The 22,929-nt window shown below is 46.6% G+C and overlaps 1 protein-coding gene across 1 annotated transcript in view; it reads right to left on the bottom strand.

Annotated features, from left to right (window-relative positions):
• Nucleotides 1–2,273: 2,273 nt before the first annotated feature.
• LOC125756398 (nesprin-1-like) overlaps nt 2,274–22,929 on the bottom strand; it is a 25,128-nt gene continuing 4,472 nt past the window's right edge. Inside the window, exons 5-6 of the mRNA XM_049411108.1 lie at nt 3,460–3,529; nt 2,274–2,293 (exon numbers count right to left, since the gene is read on the bottom strand). Coding sequence (XP_049267065.1) covers nt 2,274–2,293; nt 3,460–3,529 — 90 coding nt within the window. The remainder of the gene's footprint in view (nt 2,294–3,459; nt 3,530–22,929) is intronic.

The following is a 22,929-nucleotide window of genomic DNA, read 5'->3' as shown; positions in this document are numbered from 1 at the left end:
CGGAACAGGTTTGTTCCCTGTCCCTTTGTCGAGATCGGCCCCCTCGAAAAGTGTGGAATGCGCGGCTCCAAGAGTTCGTCTGAAAGGGTGCGTTTGGAGACACCCCGGGATAACCGCAGCATAAAGATGAATTGACATCTTGAAAGAACTTAGTGTGTTAATGTGTACTAATGAATTGAGGAGTGAAATTTTGTAATTTGTCACTTTCCTCCTCATTGTAGCAGACATTGAGATGTTTGTTTGGTTATTTGTTTTTTTAATATTTAGAGCCATGACCGTCAGCGCTAGTGTGAAAAGCTGTGAATGGTTTTAAAGGAGATGTAGGCTGAGTTGAAAGCCTCCGTTTTAGATACTTTGTTTGTCTTTTTATAGCTAGAAACATAACCGTTAGCACTCGTGTAGAGAGCTGTGAATTGTTTTAACGGAGATGTAGGCTGAGTTGAAAGCCTCCGTTTTAAGTAGCTTTGTTTCGACAGCTGGAAACATAGCTTTTAGCGCTCTAGTAGAGGAGAGCTGTTCGTAGTGGCTTACAGGGATGAAGGCTGAATGTGAAAAGCCTCTGTTTAACATGCCTTCTTACGTGTTTTTTAGTACGTGTTAGTATGCGCGTCAGTGTAATTTTAGTTTCTCCTTGTTTTGTGTTAAACGCGTGAGTTTGATTTTCAGTTTATTTCGTATTTAGTTTGAAGCGCTTTGTTTTCTTAGTGTAATACTCATTTGCAAAGTGCAATGAGGGAAAGCGTTTTAGCGAAAGGCTAGTGTTGTTTATCTTGAAATGTTTGTTGACAAACATTTAGAACGCTTGCGAGTGGTGCCAAGGCCCATGATTTAGGGAGCACTTGGTGAAGTGTTTGTAGTTTTGGGGCAAAATTGAGTCTTCCCCAGCTGCTTCGATCGTCCCTAATCCGCCGATGTCACCATTGAGAATCGCTCGCGAAGAAATTCTGATTGGTTTTAGCAATGTCACGTACTGACACTTAGCTAGAGGCACGTCCTCACTTTGGTATTCTTCCTGAGATACGTTGCTCGTGATGTTTTAATTTTAGCTTAGCGTAGTCTCTAGGAAATGTTTTGTTTTTATGCTGGTCTGGCGATTTGATCAGCATTTGGAGGGCACTTGCTTTGGCCAGAGTGGTTTGGCTTTGTGTTGCTTCTTGACAGTTCCAGGAAACTGCTGCTGTGCCGCGGAGGTCACTCCTGGTCACTCACATTTGACAAGGGTCAATCAGCATCGCATCGTCCGAGCTGCGTTTGACAGCTCGAACTCTGGATGCATTGTCTTGTGGCGGGGGTGCTGTTGTGCCAGAGCACCTGACCGAACGGGGAGGCGAATAAACACCTGCACTTCGTTGGAAGTCCACGGCATCGCGGTCAGCGTCTACCCTGCGACCAAGCAAAGGGTCCGCACCTGCCACCTGGAAGCAGGGACTTAGCCCTGCATGCATTGTCTGAAATCCAGTCGTTTCAGCCAGCCACGTCGATTGACGCCTGTCGTTTCAGCCAGCCCCGTCGATTGACGCCAGTCGTTTTTCGAAGCTACGGAAAGCAGCAATCCTGAGGACGATGGAAAGGCTGCTCAAAACCTGCGGTGTAAAGGAGGGTCAACACCTGTGATGGAAAGGCTGCTCACCTCCTACGGCCAAGAAAGGAGGGTCCCATCACAATGGACTGGTGCCTTATTTAAGACCGGGCTGCTACCCTACACATAGAAGCGTCTTACGTACGCGTGGTGTGCTTGTGTTTTGTGCTCGTCCTTCGCGTTTCGCCTGTCCCGTGCTTCGCGGATGCGTTGTACTTTGCGTTGTGCGGCGTGCGCGAGCGACTTGTAACGTGCTGCCTCAGTGTGCCTCTGTCGAGCGCGAGCTGAGAAAGCAGTTCATAAACGGGTCGCGAGGCGCGCACAGTCAGAGGGGTGCCTCTACGGCCCAAACATATCCTTGTCGCTCGCGGTGTCAGTCACTCGTGTGGGCGCGCAGTCTTCTCGGCGACCTGTCGCTTGGGTAGGCCGACAAAGGAAGCCCTCGAGAAGGATGGAAGGACGCTTGCGCAGATGTTGGAATTCCACAGGGTCCTTGTTTCTTTTATTCGAAGGAGGAAGGAGGAGAGCGGGAAAGACAGGGAGGCAGCAGTGGCGTAGCCGGGGGGGGGGGGGGGTACCCTCCTGATATTTTTCAGTTTTGCATGTGTATATATACACGCACACATACAAAGGCACACACGAACATGTTTAAAGTGTAGTTGACCCCCCCACCAGCAAAACATTTCTGGCTACGCTACTGGAAGGCAGCAAACCCTGCGTTGTGGGAAAAGGTAAAAAAAAAGAAAGGTAATAGACAGAGAAATAGGTGGAGGGGGGGGGGGGTTCTAAAATAACCGAGAGCAAGACGCTCGTACGTTTTTTCTTTATTAATATAAAAAATGGAGAGGTTGGCGCCGTTAAGGCGCCAACATCTATTTACGTTCACCATATCAATTAAAAATGAATTCTCTCAGCTAAGTAACGTCATTGAAATTTACAAAGCGCACGAGAGAGGAGATGCCTGTACACTGACACGAATGGCGCTACATTAAACCCTCCCCCGGCGTGCTCTCTGATTGGTCCACTCCTTCCTCGGCGCGCTGGTCATGTGGCCTGCTTGGCGCAGCTGCACTGATACGGTCCTCTCTGCTCCTGTCCAGGTCACGTGTCCTGGCTCTGCTCCAGCGTGACGCCATACGGCGAAGGGTCGACCTAGAACCGCTCCGTTATTACAAGGGCCCTGCAACAATTGTATAAGTAACCATCGAATGGCTTCATCGAAGGAGCTTATTGCCTCAGGAATTGACCACCGCAAACTTTTTTAGAATCCGTCAAGTACGAGCGGAGTTACAGAGATTTGTCGCACGCTGTAATTGCTGTCTCTCTTCTCTCGTCCCGACGAGCACGCTGGAAGCTAAGCAGGGAGGGATGGCACGGGGGAAAGAAGTTACGTGACGCCCACGTCATGACCCTGAGCACTTTTTCTTTTAGAGCGCAGCGTCAGCGCGTCATGATGCGACCATTCACCCATTCTTTCTGGTAAAATAAAGAATTTAATAATAACCAGTGTGACGGAATTCGCGATGTGTTCCCGGTGGAAGAGCCCGTTCCTGCGTTAGCGGCGTCTCTGTCGCCGTCGTTTCATGTCTATCGTAACCGATAGACATGAAAAAAATACTCAGGTGTGAAGGTTCGTGGGCCCAGGAACTCAGACGTGCAGAGTCGAGACAATAGACATAGAAAATTACTTTATCATTTAGGACGGATCACAACTGACACACATAAACAAATGACACAACTCACATAAACTTAACACCACCGCCCTATTGAGGTTGCTCTTTAAGCCTTGGCGAAATACCAAGCACGTCCTTCTATACAAATGTCTATGCGCGGTACGGCACCCTTGTGAACCATTGCTTACGAAGTCGTCGACCACTCACTCGTACCGTTGCGACGAACACAGGCGCCGGGCAGCACGATGAATTGGTCGTGTCGGACTTGCACCACGTCCTGGAAACGTCGACGATCATGCCGTTGCGGCGAACACAGGCGCCGGGCAGCATGATGACCTGGTTGTCTCCTTGCAAGAAGGCACGTCGCAGGTGTTCGTGATGTCTACTTCTGGTACGGTGCCGGCGGCAGTGTGGGACCGTTGCGTCGTCCTCGCAGGCGCGGTGGCGCCCGCATAGCGCGACTGGCCTAGCCCTGCGCCTGACCGAACACGGCGACGGCCGTTTGTTTGTTTGTTTGTTTGTAGCCTATGCGTAATGGCACATACCCACTCGGGGGGATTGGCCAAGAAGACTTATTGTGGCCTATTAATGATAATTATATTAATGTTTACCTCCCTATCATTGAAGTAGAAAAAAAGATAACTAGGGTCGCCCGCCCAACTTCGTCTTCCTCTTTCTTCGTGTAGCTCCTTGGCACTCGAAGGCGGTGAAACCGAAACTGACTCATCACACCAGGATTGAACGGGATTCGAGCCCTAGCCCTCTGTGTGGCAGTCGAGTACTCTACCACAGAGTCACGCTGGTGCTTGAAACTCATTTGCAAAAAGACCGTATACAGGCGTCTTGTCTGGCAAGAAATCGCGTCAACCTATGTAATATTGCGCGGCAGAAGAGTAAAATAACAACCAGTCATCACACAATGCTAACTGCGCAACACGTCTGTGGTTTAATGCTTCCCACCCACTGCAAAGTGCTCAGCCATAATTCTTCACCGTCATCAGCCACATGCAGCATCAACAACGTGCACATATGTGTAGCGGGTACCTCGCTAATCGGCAGAAAGACGAATAATGGCGCAGGGGGTGCTGTTCTACTTCACAAAAATTGTGATTTATGGCGTAGTCGCTACCTTGTGGAAAGCTTCAAACACAGTTGACCTTGCCCCAACACGAAGCTGCGCTCAGAATTCGCATTAGGCAGTATCGCAATCGTAAGTGAACTTTTTTCCTTCGAACGAGTGGCTTACTTTCAGTGTGATCACGAGCGCGCGCACGGGCACGTGGCGGCCTCTTTCGGCAGCCACAATAACTATGCAGCTCACGACGCCCAAATCAGCCAATGGCCGTGAATTTGGGTATAAGGCGCGATCGTTTGGTTGTATGGCATCATTTGTAGAAAGAAGAAGGAATGATTCCTAGATTACTTTGAGAATTAATTGTAAGCTCCAGGCCACGTGCTGCGCCATCATGTTTGGCTCGCGTCTTCTCAGGAGCCTCGACTACCGATCGGCAGCGTTTTCTGACCACGCTGAAAAAGTATTGCTGGGGCCCTTTTGAAAGGCAGGGAGCTTCTCTCGCAAGCTCATGCGAAATGGTCCACCCTTAATCGATTCTTGAAAGTATAATTGGTCGCCCTATCCCTCCTTCACTAACCAGTGACGTAGGCAAGCGTACAGAACACTTGCTACGTACTGGGAGACGGTGAGGCGAAGCTCTGAAGTGGGGTTCGTGGCATATCCTGCATGATATCAGAACTTCGTCCAGAAGGTTTGACTCACCGCCGGTGCAAGGAGGCTCCCAGGTTGATACCAGGGGCGCTGCTGGAAGTTCTATAGGGTTGCACTGCGCGCCGCGCTGTTCTGGACCGCGAAGCTACCGTTAGCACAAGATATGGGCGACTATATCGCTAGGAAACGAAAGTTTCTGATCGCTAACAAGTAGCCTAGAGGTCATAGTAAGGTCAAATCGACCAAAGCGCGACGGTAGGGGTGACCTGATAAGGGCGAACCAACGCCTCGTCCCACGGACAGGGGTATGTGTCAGGGCCTGAGTTGTGGCAACACAATGATGCCTCCTCGGTACTATATACGGCGTTAGACTGTTCTCAGCCTTCTAAGTGCCTAGCACTTTAGTGGCCCGGCTTGTCGTCTGTCCACTGTCGCTTAGTGACGCAGGGGTCAATACAGGCGTAAAACAAGGCTAACGTGGCTCAAAACCAGTGCAAAATAAACTAATGTAATGATGATAATAACGATGACGGTTTTCTACAAATAAGTTAAATGAAGTGGCGAGGATGATGACGTTCGAAACGATGGTGGCGACGACTTTTTGTACCGAAAGTTATCATCATCATCATCATAATATAATCTACAGAAATAACGATTAAATAACCAAGAAGGGGGCGCCACCACCTCGGCAAGCGTACGATTGCCGAGGTGGTGGCCAAGCGCCATGCGGAAAAAAAAAAAAAAGAGGATGACCATATTTTTAGGTCTGGCGGTCCCATGCCGTCAATTTCCCACAGGGTGGGTGCCCTCCCAAGCGACTATGCGCTTCGTTCTGCCAAGCACCAGACCGGAAGTGCGCTTGTACTATTTTACCGGTAGGTACCCGGCGGCAGCGATTCTCTGCCTCCCACAGCACAGGCCTATGCTCAGCTATTTCACCAAGACTGTGGTGGGTTAAGGTGCGCCCGGGGCCCTTTACAGACCCTTATGGGGCCATAGGCGTACCAACCGGGGGGGCAAGGGGGGCGCTAGCCCCCCCACTGAGAAATGTTAGGGGGGCGGAGCCCCCCCACTTTCGACAGTGGTCATTGTCGTCTACAGACTGGGAAACTAACAAGTCAGGCAAACTAACGCAGCAATAACGTAAATATGTTATAAAATTTGTCCGCCGATTCAGCTGTGACGACTGTCCTCCGTGTGTCATGACCACGCACTGTATACGCTCTCTGCGGTGCGGGCTGCCTATTCCACGCTTTCGCGTCTTGCGTTCGAGCATTGCAGAGGAGGCTATCGCTCAGCTGGGGCTCTACATTACACCAATCTGTCATGATTTTAGTTTGTTCTGCCTGGCCTGAAATTACAGTAATCGGTGACGCAAACATGGGCGGGAACCAGTGAACGTTTTATAGCCCGATGAAACGCTCTCTTTTTTTCGGGAAATTTAATTTCTTTGAAAACGATTAGCATCGCCACTGCTCCATATCCAAGCTGCTGCGAGTTGATGAGTGTGCAGAAATGTCGAGTATTTTAGTTGTGCCTAGCCAGGAGAGCTAAAAAAGATTCCCACTTTAGTCGATTAGTCTGCTTCACCTTGCTTATCATATGAAATCCTGCAGCCGTAGCGGCGGCTTTTGACAAGGATGTGGAGTCGAGCATATTGAGAAACCCAGCTTTCAAGTTTGCCCCGTAACTTGATCCACCTCACCAGTTAGATGATCAGCGTCCACGGTTTTCTGGACTGAGAAGGCTGCCTACCTGCAAAGGATGGTGTCTGTTCCTAATAATGTTTATTTCTCTCTCTACCTCTCTGTCAGCAACGATGAGTTCACAGAAAGTTGTATACGCGCATGAGCAGCTCAACATCGTTATACTACTACTGAAAGTATCTATTATACACATATAAGCTATAAGTAGCGGGCGAGATGGATGTAGCGGGCGATGTAGCAGAAGTAGTGGGCGATGTGATTGGCGGGCAGCCTTCTTGAATTACGTTCAGAAAAAGACACTGTGTGGCTATTCCGAAAAAAAAAATATTGTTCGGCACAGTAATGCGCTGCCTATTGTGCAGACTTCATTTTAACGCCGCGAGTTTTCGCATACTCGTGGCGTCGCCTAAGAAGAAGGCGATTTCATGGCACACCGAAAATTTTTTACGAATAGCAAAGAACCAATGACCAATAATACACCGCAATGAAAATAGTTTATTATTATTATTTTCTTTACGCGGTCATGCGTAAATGATAATTACGCGGTGGATCACTTGCGCGTCATTTGTTGCGTCGTGTTACGAGCAGGTGCTGTAAGCGTGACCCAGAAGCTTTCGACCAATCATTAACAGCTAACGACCTTTACGGAAGAGACAATGCGGGGTAGTTTAACGTTATAATAATACTAATAATATCTGGGGTTCAACGTCCTAAAACTGCGATATGATTATGAGAGACCCCGTAGTGGAGAGATCCGAAAATTTCGACCACCTGGGGTTTTAACGTTATAATCACCCACATATTTTCAAAGAAAATTTGAGCTTACACAGTTTGCGTAGGCTATCTACTTGGAGGGGCCGGAGGGGAGGAGTAAAGGGCCACTTCACTGCTTTCCCGTCCACCCCCCCACACAAGCTGGGAAAATAGGAGGGCTAGAAACGACACCTAGTATATAAATTCGTAGTCATTTATAATCTCATAACTATACACAACCAGCTCAATGTGGTTTCCATAAATATTATTCGACTGAACTTAGTCTTCTTCTTTAGAAACACTTTATATAGGGCTCTATAAGAGTAAAGAAATTGGCACTCGGATTATCCTGAAGACTTCTGCGAAGTACCTTGCTTTGTCAGTCACATGTTTTGTTTAATAAGTGAGAATTTAAGGTACTACAGTCATAGCAGATTCTTCATACCCATCGTATTTAGAACGCCAAACTGAGACTGTGAAGTTTGCAGATGGAATGCTCAGATGAAGTACAGGTTAAATGTGGCTGTACTTCTTAAACTTCACGGTAATATTTCCAAAATGGTATTAAACACTGCTGTGTTGTCGCAGTATAGGACGGCCCAACGTGCACATTCTGTTTGTTAAGATGCTTCCTTGATTGAAAACAAACAGTTTTGAAAAGCAAATCATCAAATCATCCCTATGAACAGAAAAAATCACGTCAAATACAGCAAAAATGTAGTTCCCTCTCTCTCTGCCTTTATATATATATATATATATATATATATATATATATATATACGGCGGACAGAGTGAGAGACGCCAGCCCCCCCACTCGCGAACGAGTTGGTACGCCACTGTATGGGGCCACCTTTCGAGCACCCAGAAACAACCGAGTGCCAGGTCGGTGTAGTCCTCTACCCGTTAGGGAAAAAGCGGTGGGCTCCCGGTCGGCACTGGGAATCGAACCCGGAACCTCCCGCATTGGAAGCGGACGCTCAGCCATGTAGCCACCGCTGCAGTAGTGGAGCTGCATTAAGCGCAGGATTTAGAACTGTATATAGCAAGGTTTCCGTCTTTTCGGCACAATTCGTGACGCAGTGACGGTGCCGACGCCGATATGCGACAAGTGACCACGCGTCATCCACGATCCGTCGTATGAAACAGCGATGTTTCCCTGGTTCTCCAAGTTTAGTTGCGCTTAAAGTTCGCGAACTGAACTTGCACTTTCGCTCAACACTGTCAGGGTAGCAAGAGCAGCGGCATGTGTAACACGTGGCGTCATGAGTAAATAAGCTCTCAATTGGTCCATATACAGTGTTGTAGGCGTTACTGAAAAAAAGTAACTAAATACGTTACTCGTTACACTATAAAAAAAGGAACGCGTTACCGCCCTACGTTACCTACAAAAAATGTAACGCGTTACCGTTACCGTTACCGAAAAAAAGTAACGGACGTTACCTCTGCCGTTACTCCGCAATCATAAATTTTAATCGATGTGTCTTTGCTGCAGGAACCTACAATAACAATAATTTAAATCTGAAATTTATGTTTCACATAAAACTTCTAACCCAAACAACGAATATACACAAAATGCTGATTTAACGAGCATTACTTGCACAAATGTACCGGACGTTAACAATGGTATAGTGGCTTAAAGTTGCCTTTAGAGTTACGTGTGATGGCTTCTGACTCTGACATGTACATGGTGAAGCCATTTTCCTCAATGTGACATTATACAGTATATGAGATTCAATCATCAACGCTATTCGCAAAGAAAGCATCAATGAAATCTCAAGAAATTTACAATAATTCTGATGGTGTACTTCTGCTAGCAAAATAGATGCGCGAATTTTGTAGTAGTAAAGAAATGCTTAAATGGGCTAATCACGTACAAAAATATCAGTGCATAAACATTTTTTGTTCACTTTAACCTGTATAATTATCGCAAAAATTGCGAACGTTTATGTGAGGGTGTTCAAGATCAGCCTCACTCGCTCAGGAGTTCAATAACCAGAAACTTCGCTGCAGTTTTAGATAGAAAATGCAAAATTTATTTTTAAAACAAAGTTGGTAAGCCTTATCAACTTTGTAGTTACTATAAAATGTCGCATATTTAGACATTTTTCAAAAACAGTTTCCTTAGCTCTACAAGTTTCAAACAATGTTACTTTACTCTATGTTGCGCATACATTTCATACACAAAATATCTTCTTTGTAACGATAATATTTGTGTTTTACAACGTCGTGAACTTTCGAGAACGACAGGTAATGAAATTGGTCCCTCCGGATTGAATATGTTTGATATTTTTCCCCTCGTAAATTATGCAGTTAATAAGGAAATTAAGTTCCTTTTCAGGCTACTGGCATGGGACATGCATAAAATATAAAATACTCAATCAAATCTAAAATATCTATTTTCGGATCCGTGTCGATCTCTCGTGGAATCACCCGTTTGCAATAACCACGATTAGTACACTAACTGCGGTAATGTCTGCCGTGTAGCTACCTGTAACCGTGGTTAGCCGTAACCGTAGTTAGCTTAACCGCGGTTGAGGCTTAAGGTAGTGAGTAAAAAAAAAAGGTTTTTTTTTTTGCGTTACAAGAAAAAATTCTACGTTTCGCGTCCCGCTCGCATTCTTTTTTAGGGTTTTCTCCAGCCGGGAGTCACGCCCTATTCTCCACAGTAAGGCAGACTCTCGATCGGCAGCGCACCTGTAGACCGGTGGACGTTACCGGCTGTCGCCTGGATGGGCCAGAATTCCACAGAAAGCCGCTTAAGTCGACGACGCGGGAGTTGTCGAATTCGATGCGGTGGTCGTTTACCATGCTATGCTCAGCGAGTGTACTCCTTTGTCACGCGAACTTGCGGACATCGTTTTTATGTTGTCACAGCCTCTCGGGGGAGTTCTTCGTTTCCCCCACGTAAAAAATTTCCCGATCAGCACGTGGTATGGAGTAATCCAGCCATTGCGCTTTCTCTTCGGACGGCCTGTCTTTTGGGCACGAAAAGGCGCAAGTGCCAGCAATCCATCTGCTACATCCACTTCCACGAGAAGCATGTCCGTACAGTTTCTCATGGCGAATTATGCGGCTTTCATCAAGCTTTGTGTGGCGATGGCCCAAACCTCCACACAAGGAGTCGGCGCGTCTTAAGAAATTGGTCCCCACAATTTCCAAAAAAAAAAAAAAAAAGCGATTCCGCCCGCACTTTCTTCGTCAATGTCTGGCAGGCCGACAGCAGTCCGACGCTGCGAAAAAATAATTTGTCGGGGCGAGCTCTGAGAAAACAGCACCCCCAGGATGAAAAAGTAACGAGTAACGTGACACCACACGTTACCGAAAAATGTTAACGTAAGTACGTTACCCGTTACAGTTTCTAAATTGTAACGAGTACGTTACTAAGTTACCGAAACAAGTAACGCGTTACCGGTAACGCCGTTACTTGTAACGCGTTACCGCCAACACTGTCCATATAAGAGGGATGATTCGTCTGTTACGCTGCTTTTCCGTGCAGTTGCACGCCCATTCTGCATTTCAACCATCCTTTTTGCATGTCCGTGCGTGCGTTTGTATGTGTGCATGTATATATACACATGCGAAATCGAAACATTTCGAAGGGGGTGGAGGGTTGAACCCCCCCCCTTTTCGAAATGGCAAAGCCCCTGCTTATATGTCTCATGAGGCGTGGAGTGTGACCGTCCTGTGGCGTCGACAGCGCATATGAGGCGAAACATCGTCGTCAGCATCAGCCACAGCATCAACAAAAACGCCAGCCTAAAAGATAATCGTCATCAGCTGCAGCATCACGCTGGTACAGAAATACTAACGTGGCATCCCTAACTCCCATTATGACTATGGCTTGCGATAGACACGGAAAATTAGAATTACACAGAGTGTGATAAAGATAGAGATAGATAGAAGCTTGTATAAATAAAGGTATAAGGATAGATAAGCTTGAATAACGAACGATAACGGTAGGTCAAAGTATACAAAGGCATACCGTATATGGTTCTCAAACACGCGTCCCGCGGACTTCTTGCTATCGCCTCGCGGCCCGCACATGACTGTCTTGGTCTTTTTTTCTTTTCTTAATAATTATATCCATGAGCTACACAGGCATGACTGGTCTAAAGCATTTTTTCGTGAGGCACCCCCTGTGGCCACCATGTGTTGATACATAACCGTGAAACATAACTCTATATTTCAAAATCGGCATCCAGATTTTGCTCATATCGGAGATAGGTGTCGATATATGTTCTCGATATCCTGGCGCCAAAATACGCATCAGAAATGACCCATATGTGAGATATGGGAAAGGTCTTCTTTCAAATTGCAACGTTAAGGTGACATCTTTTACAACCTACTTATTATTCGTTGCAACTCGGCCACTTGGTGCAAGTTCCCGTTGGGGTGCAGTCAATCTCCGTGCACATCCTCAGCGATCTCTTTTTCGAAGGACAGCTGGCAAAGAAACCGCCGCCACTGATTTTCCAAATGCACGCCACGCCGCCGCGCGCACTTCTTTTCATACAAAAGAAGGTGACGCATCTCCGAAGAGAGACACAAGTCCCTCCTCGAAGAAAGGATGGCGATTAATTAATGGGGCGACGTGACCCATAGCTGCTTGCTGCTGTGTCCAGTAAAATGTCGTTCTAACGTTCTCCGCTCACGTTCCCTCAACGTTGGTGTTTCTTTTTAATATTTGTCGTATCCGTGATTGCTAAGCGGTTACGAAACAACAGCCTCGCGAGAATAACTTCTTCGCTGCGAGCCGCGCACCATGCGATCCAAGGTCGAAGCGTTGGTGACATTCCGGTTTCCCAGGAACTCGCACGCGAAATCTGTGCGATACCTCTTAATTTCTTTCTTTCTTTCTTTCTTTCTTTCTTTCTTTCTTTCTTTCTTTCTTTCTTTCTTTCTTTCTTTCTTTCTTTCTTTCTTTCGTTCCCTAGCTGGAAAAAACGAGGGTGTCGACGAGGTTCGCGAATTAGCACCTCGTATCGCCGTCTTTTTATCCACATAGAAGATAAGAAGCGTGGCTCAGCGAATTCATATTGCACAACTGTGCGCACTCTTCCTTCTTTCTTTTTTCTTTAAGAGACCCTAAGTAGTAACATTGTAGATGAGCGGCGAAAACGGAAATAAAGGACCACTAAGGGGATATATTATATATATATATATATATATATATATATATATAGATATATATATATATATATATATATATATATATAGTTGGGGCTTAACGTCCCAAAATCACGATATGATTATGAGGGACGAGTGGAGGGCTCCGGAAATTTCGACCACCTGGAGGTCTTTAACGTGCACCTAAATCTAAGTACACGGGCCTCAAACATTTTCGCCTCCACCGAAAATGCGACCGGGATTCGATCCCGCGACCTTCGGGTCAGCAGTCGAGCGCCATAACCACTAGACCACCGTGGCGGGTGCATAGACTATAAGGTGAGGAAGAATAAACTTTATTGTGTAGAATGGGCCGGCAGTTTGGTGGTGTCCGGTGGCGGCGAGTATATGTTTATTAATGCGTAAGCATTTTTGTGCCAACTCAGCGTGAAAACTGTGTGTCCATCTGCCCCTCTGTCACGTAAGACGAATAGCCGCTGAGAATTAAATGTAAAAAAAAAACGTAACAAACTTCCTTGGCGGTTCCAAGTTTCGAACCTATAGCCTCACAATTAGAAGCCTGACCTGCCCACTGCGCTAAACACCGACTCTAGTAGAATGTGAATTCATCTGAACCACACAACAAGAACTCGTTTAACAAGAACTCGTTAAATAGTCTACTAATTATTAAGCCGAAAGCGTTAGATGCCTCACTGCCAAACGCGAAAATTGACCGGCGTCCCCGCGTTGGTCGCGTCGACACGAGTGATGCGAAAAATAATCTCATGAGGAAGTCTCCATATGACGTCATCATGACGTCACAGATCGTCAACACGTGTGACGTCGTTATGACGTCATAGCAACGTCACGTGACGCACCTTCACGTGATGACGCCATCAGATGACATCGTAGCTTGGTCAAAGGCGGGCCGATCACGGAGGCAGAGCAAAACCAGGCGAGGTGCCTCCAATCCTGGAGGCAATGGAAAATCACGTTAAAGATGCAGAAAGCTTTCGGAGGGTAGCGAGGCAGGATCAACACATCGACTGAGAAGAAAAAGAAGATGGCGGTCGCCTTCGAATCGCCTTAGTTGAATGCATAAGGGACCATGTGAGTTTTTGACTAGGAACAGTTGTTTATATATAGGAAGGCCGTCGCAATTTACGGCATAAACATCATTTCTTGGAAATCGCAAACGTTGCACGTAACTTGAGACATTCAATACCGAATTTTAATGACGATATCCAAACGGACCGCGCCCGGCATGCAGGAAACACGGCCGCTCTGTTACGTCAGCGCGGAACCTGCAGTGACGAGGAAGTGACGAAATTTGAATGAAGGCGCGTCGAGGCAGTAATTTTGTCTGGAAAAAAAATGGTAAGACGTCTAAAATACACAAGTCGATCGTTTATTCTTTGCGTTCTATGTGTGTTGCTTATGTGTTTGTTTCTTAAACTATAAAAAGGCGCAAACAAACTATATCGCCTGTCTGCAAGATCAAGCGCCGCAGTGGCGGCAAAAGATTTCCGCGCCGACGTAGAGTTCTTGCGCGAAGACGACAGGAGCCTGACTGTTATAGCATTTTTCATTAAACATTCTGTATTGCCCAAAAAAGGAAAAAAAAAATACCCCTTAGATTTCACATGCCAAAACGTACGTAGCAAAGCTGTACTTCGCTCAGCACAAGGTCTAGGTTGCTGCTTTGTGGAAGTGGAACGGTTGTTTAAAAAGAAATGAGTAAATAAATTATAAAACTGGTTCAACATGTTACGGCAGACGGTTGCACCCATACATCCAAGGCTACAAAAAATATGGCTGTAAAAAAATAATAAAAAGAAGTAAAAAGAAAGGAGCAAACGAAGGTGCCCTGACATAGTTGTACATGCTCAAAAGCGCACGAAAGTAATCTATCATACTAAACGCACGAGACGCGATGCCTTCCTAACACACATCATTATGACTCCAGACGCATTCGAGCTCGTAATACAGGTGTCGCTCCGAAAGTAGAAACAGGAAAGATGGCGCCGGGAATTACTCGTAATTCTCGAAAGCGCCGTAACTTAATCCATCATTAAAATGCAGCAAGATGCTTCCCGTTCCGCAATATGTCGGTCGTGAAAAGAGCAGTGCGACCTTGTTCTTGGTACAACTGCTGATCTTATATAAAAACGGCATGCTACGCTACACGCTAGTTTAATCATTCCGGAACTTCACATGGTCTTTAAAACAGAAGAAAAAAAAAAGCTCTGGGAAATGACTGGATTACTCACTACAAGGCCGCAATCATTGTGTGTCCTGTTCATTAAATTTCAGGAACGCACGCTCGTAGCTCTTAAAGGGACACTAAAGAAAAACACTGAATTGGTTTAGATTGATAACGTGTGCTCGGAGAACTCGTGTGTAGTTTATTTCACCACCATAGGTTTATTATTAGAGGAGAAAACCAAGTTCAAAGTTTCATTTTTAAATTTCGCGCCGAACTTTGTAATTCGTGACGTAAAAGTCTTCAAAGAACATTTAACGTATTTTGGCGCCATGGGCTCGACGAAATTTCCACAAACTCGTTATGTCAAGTCTCTGGCCCCCTCAGAGGACAATGTACTTGGATTTAACCGATTAGGAACTACGTAGGCCCAAGCAGGCGCCGTCAAAAATATGTGACGTCACGGCAAATGGTGCGGGAATTCTAAGGTGGCGTCGCCACCTGCATTTTCTTTTTGCGCGTTTTCTCGCTTATTAAGCGTCTTCGCGCAAAAAGCGTGGTGTTTTTGGTATTGTGGAAGACTACTTTACTAATGCGAGAAAAATCGTTTTGCTCTTTAATGTCCCTTTAACACGTTCACTTCAGATGGTAGCGAAGGCATGCACAGCGGGTCGCCTGCAGATCTTGCTTTTTTTTTTTTTTACCGCCCGCTGTATTTATGTCGTCACACGTATGCCTGTCTACCCGCCTCTTCGGCGCAATGCACACAGTGTGAGGGCCTATAATATCTATTATGTGAACTGCACACGTATACTGCGAACAAAGGCGACTCCGGGGAACTGAATCCCTGAAGCGTGAGACAAAATGAATCCATCATTAAATTCAGGCACGCGGCTTATAGCGGGCTCCCATATACGGCGGTGCACGTAAGAGCCGAGAATAGTATTATGCGGTAAAGGAAATTACGCAATCTGATGCAACGCCGGTCCACAGCAGACGACGCGCCAGTGTACATGAATACGTGCGTTCTGTCGTCTGTCCTTGCAGTGTCGCGGAGCGCTGCGTTAATTAATGTAGGTTGTCGAGCAGAAGTAGAATAGCAGACGACCTTGGCATTGAACGAGTCGACGTGCGACGCATTTATTGCAAATGCGGCTGCGCGTTTTGTTAATGAAATGCGCGGTGCTGTAACTGCAGAACGACACACGGTACAGCAGGAAGCAGCAGGTGCGCACACGCATGCGTGCTATGGGGAAAAAATGTATTCGTTGCTTTTGTTTAATTCCATTCTTTCTTTACACGTGCGCGTGCGCGAGCCGTTATCTCGTCTGAATCGTCTGACGGTCGTCTGCTTGTCACGCATCCGTGATTGTTGCAGAAGACGTGTCCAGACGATCAGCTTTTGCTGTATACTGTGTTTTTTCCGCATGGGAGAGCTACGTGACGTCCTTCGATGAACAGAGAAGACCGATTTCTCGTTAGCTCGGCGCCCTTGCTGCTGTGTACATATATACGGTCGGTTACAACCTAAGCTACGCCCCCGGAACAGTTCCGAGCCTGCCATTCATCTGCGCAAGAGAGCTGTGCGAGGTGGTTTCCGTTGCAGCCAAAGTACTTTCTCGTTGCAATTGTAAATACTACGCATATTAATGATTAAAAGTCCGTCGTCCCTGCTTAAGATACTAGGCTTCCCCAGTCAGTAATGTCAGAATCTTTGCTGAAATTCGCCAGCAAGTTTAAGCTTTTTATCGAAAACCAGCAACGCGAACATGTTTCTGTATGGGAAAATCGCCTATCTGAAAGACGCGTAGGGTGTTTGACGTCACGGAAACGCGCCAATGCATGTGGCATCTATGCAAATTTTCTTTCGGATGGGACAGCGAAGGCTGTGGGCGGCGCTTAAAATTTAATCTTAGGTTGTAATCAATGAGGTTTTTGTAACCGACTATAGTTGTACATGGCCAGCGCCCATCAAACGACGTGTACCGCGGTGAAAGCTGGTGTCTGCTATTCTTAGGTACTATTCTGGACATTGTCAAATTCCGCCATATTGCCACATTTCCTCCAATTTTTTTAGCGATCCTCTCCAATGTGGCATGTATGGTCGTGGTGACGTCATGGTCTGACATCACCGCGCACACGTCGTCATTGCGTAGCCGTGCATAGTTTTTAACAAAGATCGCGGTGTATACATTACGCAGTCAATACTTAGGACTTTTCTTGCGCGCCTTTGCCGCCGCGCCTCTGCCGCCGCGCCTCGTCTGAGCGATTTAACTCTGGCAACTTCCTTGGGGAGTTAATTATACGTTACTTTATCCCCTGAGACAGCCAAGTGATGGTCCGTACCTCGGCCAGCCGCTTCGAGGTATCGCAAGTCAAAGAGATATGCTAGCAAGGGAGGTTGTAGCCGCTCTTTAACGGAAATGGACACGGTAATTTGCGTCAAAGAGAGTCTTTATAAGCTGGCGCGCGTTTGTAGTAGTGGCCACGACGAAGTCGTGCTACAAAGGTCACGCCTTTCACTTCGCGCTGAACAAACAGAATGCTTTTGTTGTATTCAAGGAAGCTGTGAGAGTTAGCAACGAAAGCGGGCGAAAATGTTGAAGGGGCAGAGATGTCTTTATACCCTGCCGACATATATATATATTATATATATATATATATATATATATTATATATATATATATATATATAGGTCAAGGGTTCGGTTCCTGGCCTTGACGGTTGTATACCAACGGGTGCACTTTGCACTTTGAAAGAAAGACAAGAAAGCCAGTGATCATCCAACGCGTCCTTTTGGAATCGGCATTGACGGGAAGCTTTTTTCGCATCTTCGATCGTGTTTCACTAGTCTTTAACCACAAAAGGCCACCCTTTTGTGACGAAATACGACGTTTGTACAAATTCGTGATGAAATTCCCGCCTGCGACTGAGCGTTTATCGTATTGTTTTATATTATTTAGTTTCATTAGGTTGTGTATATAAACCAAAGAGAACGATTGAACCCTTGACCCAATCCCCTTCTTTCGTTCTTCGTAGCGAGGGTCTCGTTCTGGCAGTATTGACACTTTCAGATAGTATAAGGTATATTGGCCAGCTGCCGGCTCGTAAAAAGACCACGTGCTACGTGACGCCAGCCGGCAAAGAAAAGTGTTGCACACTCGCCGTCATGGTTACGAGTGGCGCTGGCTAACACTCCCAGGATTACACACACACAAATACGCCCGATAAAGTGGACGGGAGGACCACCGCCGTAGCTCAATTTGTAGAGCATCGAACGCGTTATCGACCGCCGGCAAGATGTCTTTCCGTCCACTTCAAGATCGTTACATTTATATAGTAACTACTACACTACAGTTATTAGTCTACAAATAATGCTCCCATGGGAGCATTATTTGCCAAAATAGTATGCATACTCTTCTTGGCTTCATTGTCTACTGGTGTCATGTTTGAGTTTATGTCTAACAAAGAAAACGAGCCCTTGATCAATCCCCTTTCTTTCGTTCTTTCATATGCCACCTGTGTAATTTTTCATATCCCTTTACGCCTGTTCTGTATGACCTCCGAAATTACCACGCGGGCACGCACTCGGGGTTTGCCTCTGCATATCTCTGCATATCTCAGAGGCCACATTGTCACTAAGCCATCGCAGAGCGGGGTGGACAAAAACTTGCGCGGTCCCCCTTTCACCGTTGAGTGATCGTCTGCGGTAGATAAGAGTGGCCCCGATAAAACACGAAAATAACGCTTCTTGTTATTACCGAACCAGGAACTAAAACTAGAAGTTACCTAGCTGTACGCACGACGGCTAAATGGCGCTGCAGCATTAGTCACGTGGTTAGGGAACCAGTACCTTTCCTTTATTTCTCTCCATCTTTTGTTTCTTTCTTTCTTCGGGCACTGTAGCAGCAGTGAGATAAGGACGGCGCATAAGTGAATAACCTCGCGCACGCGAACCACTTTCTGATGGCTCACTCTCAAATAGAAAGTTAGGAAGAGAAGAAACGAATACTGGAGCATAAATCTCCGAAAGAAAAGAAAAGTAAAAGGTAGAGAATGCTCGCGGGTCACGAGATCACGGCATTTTTCCCCCCCAAAGGCTATCGGAGAAGGAAACGGGAAGAGAGGAACGGCGGCGGTTGCATAATGGAGTCCGCTAATAAATGATGGATGTATAACATAAAGAGGGCAGGCAGGGGTGGGTGCGTCGCCTTGTCGTCTGCTGCCGGAAAAACAAACAGAAGTTGCGGTCACCCCCTTTGTCGTCTGCTCGAAGGATCTTGTCGTCTGCTCAAGGAAAAAGTGAAGCAATATGGTGCGCGAAGAGGCTCTTCGCGTGCGCACGTAGCAGCGATGAACAAAGATGAAGTACCGCAATCTGCCGTTTCGATTATGTTTCGAGTTCCGTGCAGTGAGCGCGGAAGGCATGCGCCTGTCGTCGGCTACATTCGTTTCGGTGCGAGACCTCCGAGATTCCTCCGGCGAACGTGGTGCGTATCACCCGATATTGGAGGCTGTGCTTTATGAGGATGTGCTCTAGAGTAATGCACTATAGGATAGTGAACGTGTACGTCGAATGTACTACAGCTTTTCATTATTGACTCGTTTGTTTCAGGCAGGTGGCACTAACGTACCATTAAAATCGCACATGGAAAGGCCCAAGCTTTAGGGCTGGACTTGCGTGTGCTGCGCGTGTGCTTTCTTGTTATGCTTTATTTTTAGTTAGCAAAATTTGCCTTTACAGTAGTTTTATGTACGTGTTCTTTCTGAATGTTTGTATAATTATTGCATTTGACTGCTCGTATTAATTGTAAGTGTACCCCCCCCCCCTTCTGTAACGACACCGGGACTTTAGGGTACATAAATAAATAAATATAAACGGGTTCAAAGTAAGGGGACGGCTCTGTGTTCATAAAAGATCGCAAAAATAGTACAAAAGAACGTATTCTGAGCTACGCTTTTGACGTACGCTAATCTACTTGTATATGCAATTTCAGAAACTCCCTTTCGCACTTCTGGCTTGGACGCGACGGGCAAACATGACGCGCCGCAGTTTCTATCCGTGTGTACAGTTCTGTGCAGTGCTTGCGGAAGCAAAGCACAGGTGCCAGCATGCTGCTTCGGCTTGTCGTTAGCAAATATCCGAAACACCGCTGCGCAGCTCAAGAAACAGAGGAGGTTATGAAAAAACTCCTTTTTCGGAGTAACTGCTGGACTCTGCATTTTACTCCCCTTGTGAGAGTTCTAGGTTACCCGCAATATAGTATCGCAACTATGCAAAGGAAGTAATAAAAAAAGAAAGTCCCATTGCGGAGTATATGCTTGCGCCCATATTTGACTCTGTTCTTGGAGTATTGTCAAATGTCTCTCGTACACAGTACATTTCGTAAAGCGTACTCGCTCTGCAAAAGGAGCTAAAGGAAAGATTAAATTTCTGCGTAACTGGATGCTCCCAAGCTTTAATTTGAAGGAGTATTCTTGTACATCTTGTGATTGCATGTGCTCGACCAAACTGAATCTGCTCGAAATGGGAGATGTACAATAACCTTTAAGAGGGTAGTAAAATAGAGGCAGAGTCTTTGATAAGTATTAAATTATTCTGATACAGATCGAGCAGTTGATCCGCAGAATGACTGAAAGAAAAAGAGGGTTCCTTTGCGTAAGAATAATCGCAAGAAGGCTCCATTCACACAAGGCAGATGAAAGCATAGTTGACTCTGTCGCTCGAGTATCAGGTAACGTCATTAATAAAACTACGCAGTCGCAAGAAAGTGCCAGACAGCTGCACCATGTGACACTGAACAGTGGCTGATCACACGAATGTATATCACTTTTACGACTTGATTTGTGATTCGCGGACAAATATATTCACAGCACCACGTGTATACAGCAGAGATGTGCTGCAGGGGTTGACTGGCACAGCACACAACTATTTGGCATCGCCCTTAGTACGAGAGCTGTGCAGAATTCAGAAAGACCCGAGCGGCACGTAGAGGGGCACGACACCGCGGTTGGGACGAGCACCCGACCGGGGGTGAGGAGGAGGGAAGAAACAATAAAAAAAAAATGCTATTCTTCCGGGCGCCACGGCGGTTTGGGCGTGGTCCTCTCTCCCTTTTTTTTCTTTCTTTTGGTTTTTTGCAACGGACGCACCCTGCGTCCTCCCTCTCCGAGCTCAAACTCAGCGACCTATTCGTGCCGAAGAGGAGCAGAGGGAGGGCTGTGTTGATGGAGAGGGTCGTCGCGTTGCACCGCTTTTCGAAAAGGTCTTCTCGGGCTGATGAACAACGCTCTCGCCTTTCGCTCCTTCTGTCTGCTGCTCTGAAGTTTAAAGATGACCGCAAGAGCGCTCTCTCCCTACCCCTCTTCCGTCGTGCCACGTCGTCGCTAACTAATAGTCTACTACACATGGATGCCTTGGTATATGGGTGCGTGGGGACGGGAAAGGGGGAGGGGGGTCTTTTGCTTCTTCTGTCTGTCGCTGTAAAGTTTAAAGATGATCCAAGTTTCACAGCGCATGCAACGAGGACGAGCAAAAAGAGACACCACAGCTCGTCCTCATTGCATGCGCTGTGAAACCTTTGGATTATGCTGCACCAACTACCCAACACTCAACCTTTTTAAAGATAGGCGCAAGGGTGCGCTCTCTTCCTCCCTTTCCTCCCCTCCCCTGTCGTGTCATGTCGTCTGCAAGCTAAATATTCTGCTACAGTCGGGTTCCTTGCGTTGGGGGGATGTAAGAAGGGTGGGGGGGGCATTTCTAGCTGCCAGCCTTAATATACAGGTGCTGGGGGGAGCATTGACTCCTCCGCGCTTTGTCAGCCGTCGTCACGTGCTGACTCTCCTTTGTGGGAGTTTATTTTTGTGCACGAGGTGTCACGCTAAAAGAGCGATATTTGCCCCGTGGGGAGAGAGCAGACGACACGCCGTCGTCTGCTGCTCAAGGGCAACGGCATCCCGCTGCTTCTGTAAGACATCTTCTCAAGGACAGAACACGCTTTCGACGAACGTTGCAAAAGTAATCGCGTAACTGAGTTGTATATCCCAGGTGAGAATGTGTAACTGGGAATCGCGGTTTTAGCTGCACTGGCTTTAGCTCTGAATCAACTGGTTCTAACTGGAAACCAGCTGGTCACATTTGAAGCCGACTGGTTCCATGATAGAAGTACTGGTTCCAGTTACAGCCATGCTGGGAACCAACTGTACCATGCCATTGTACTGGAAGTAACTGGATCCACTTGGATCCATCCGGAAGCTTAATCATGAATGATTTCTTCTGGCCTACGAAAATGTCACTCTTCGTAGTGAGTGCATGTGTGACTAAAGTATACAAGGAAATCTTTAGAGCATAACGAGAATAGCGTCAGCCAAAAGTCTAAAGGCAAGATTTCTGAATACTTTCCAAAACCCAAATAGGTGCTTCGTTTGAGACATGGGCGTCGGCAGTGGGGTGCAAAGGGGGACCTGCCCCCTCAAGCCGCACCAGCACTTGCCCCCACCCAAGCTACATCAGCGCATTCCCCTGCCCCAGCCGCGATGCACACGGGTTTGCACCCCCAAGACCAAATCCTACCGACACCCATGGTTTGAGATGTGTTCCAAGGGCAGAACACCTTTCGACCATATGGCAGGGCCTGCCGCGAAATTAGTGAAATGCTTTCTTTCGTTTGTTGAACGTAGTCTACCTGATGACAGTCTTTGTAGTGACTACACTGTGAAGCTAAATAAAGAAAAGTTTAGCTTGCACCAAGAACATCATCATCCGATTAGAAAACCCTAAACGTCCGCAGAGATTTCTGAATGCAGCCCGATGTCTCAGCAACTTTGATAATTACAAGCTTCGCTATTTACCAGCACACATACTTTAATGCTTTGATGATAGTGGCCATCTTGTTCATGCAAAGATGCTCGCGTTTCTTAGATATAGTTGTACGTGACAAACCAGGTGGTCCAAACTTCCCTGGTGTCATCCCAACTAGGACATGCGTCACAATCATATTGTGGTTTGGGCGCGGAAACCACAAATTTAATTCATTTTAATATTGGTTCCAGCTTTGGTGGCACACTTCGTACAGCGCTGTAGCGACGAAAAGTCGCAAATACGATTTAACGTTAGTGTGAAAGGGCACGTCTGCACTCTCATAGAAATTTCTTTTTCATTAATTCCGTGCGCATCATTAAAG

This window comes from Rhipicephalus sanguineus, chromosome 11 (genome assembly GCF_013339695.2).
Source record: "Rhipicephalus sanguineus isolate Rsan-2018 chromosome 11, BIME_Rsan_1.4, whole genome shotgun sequence".
Taxonomy (NCBI): domain Eukaryota; kingdom Metazoa; phylum Arthropoda; class Arachnida; order Ixodida; family Ixodidae; genus Rhipicephalus; species Rhipicephalus sanguineus.
The sequence above is the reverse complement of the archived record's forward strand: the minus strand, read 5'-3'. Positions and strand labels throughout refer to the sequence as shown.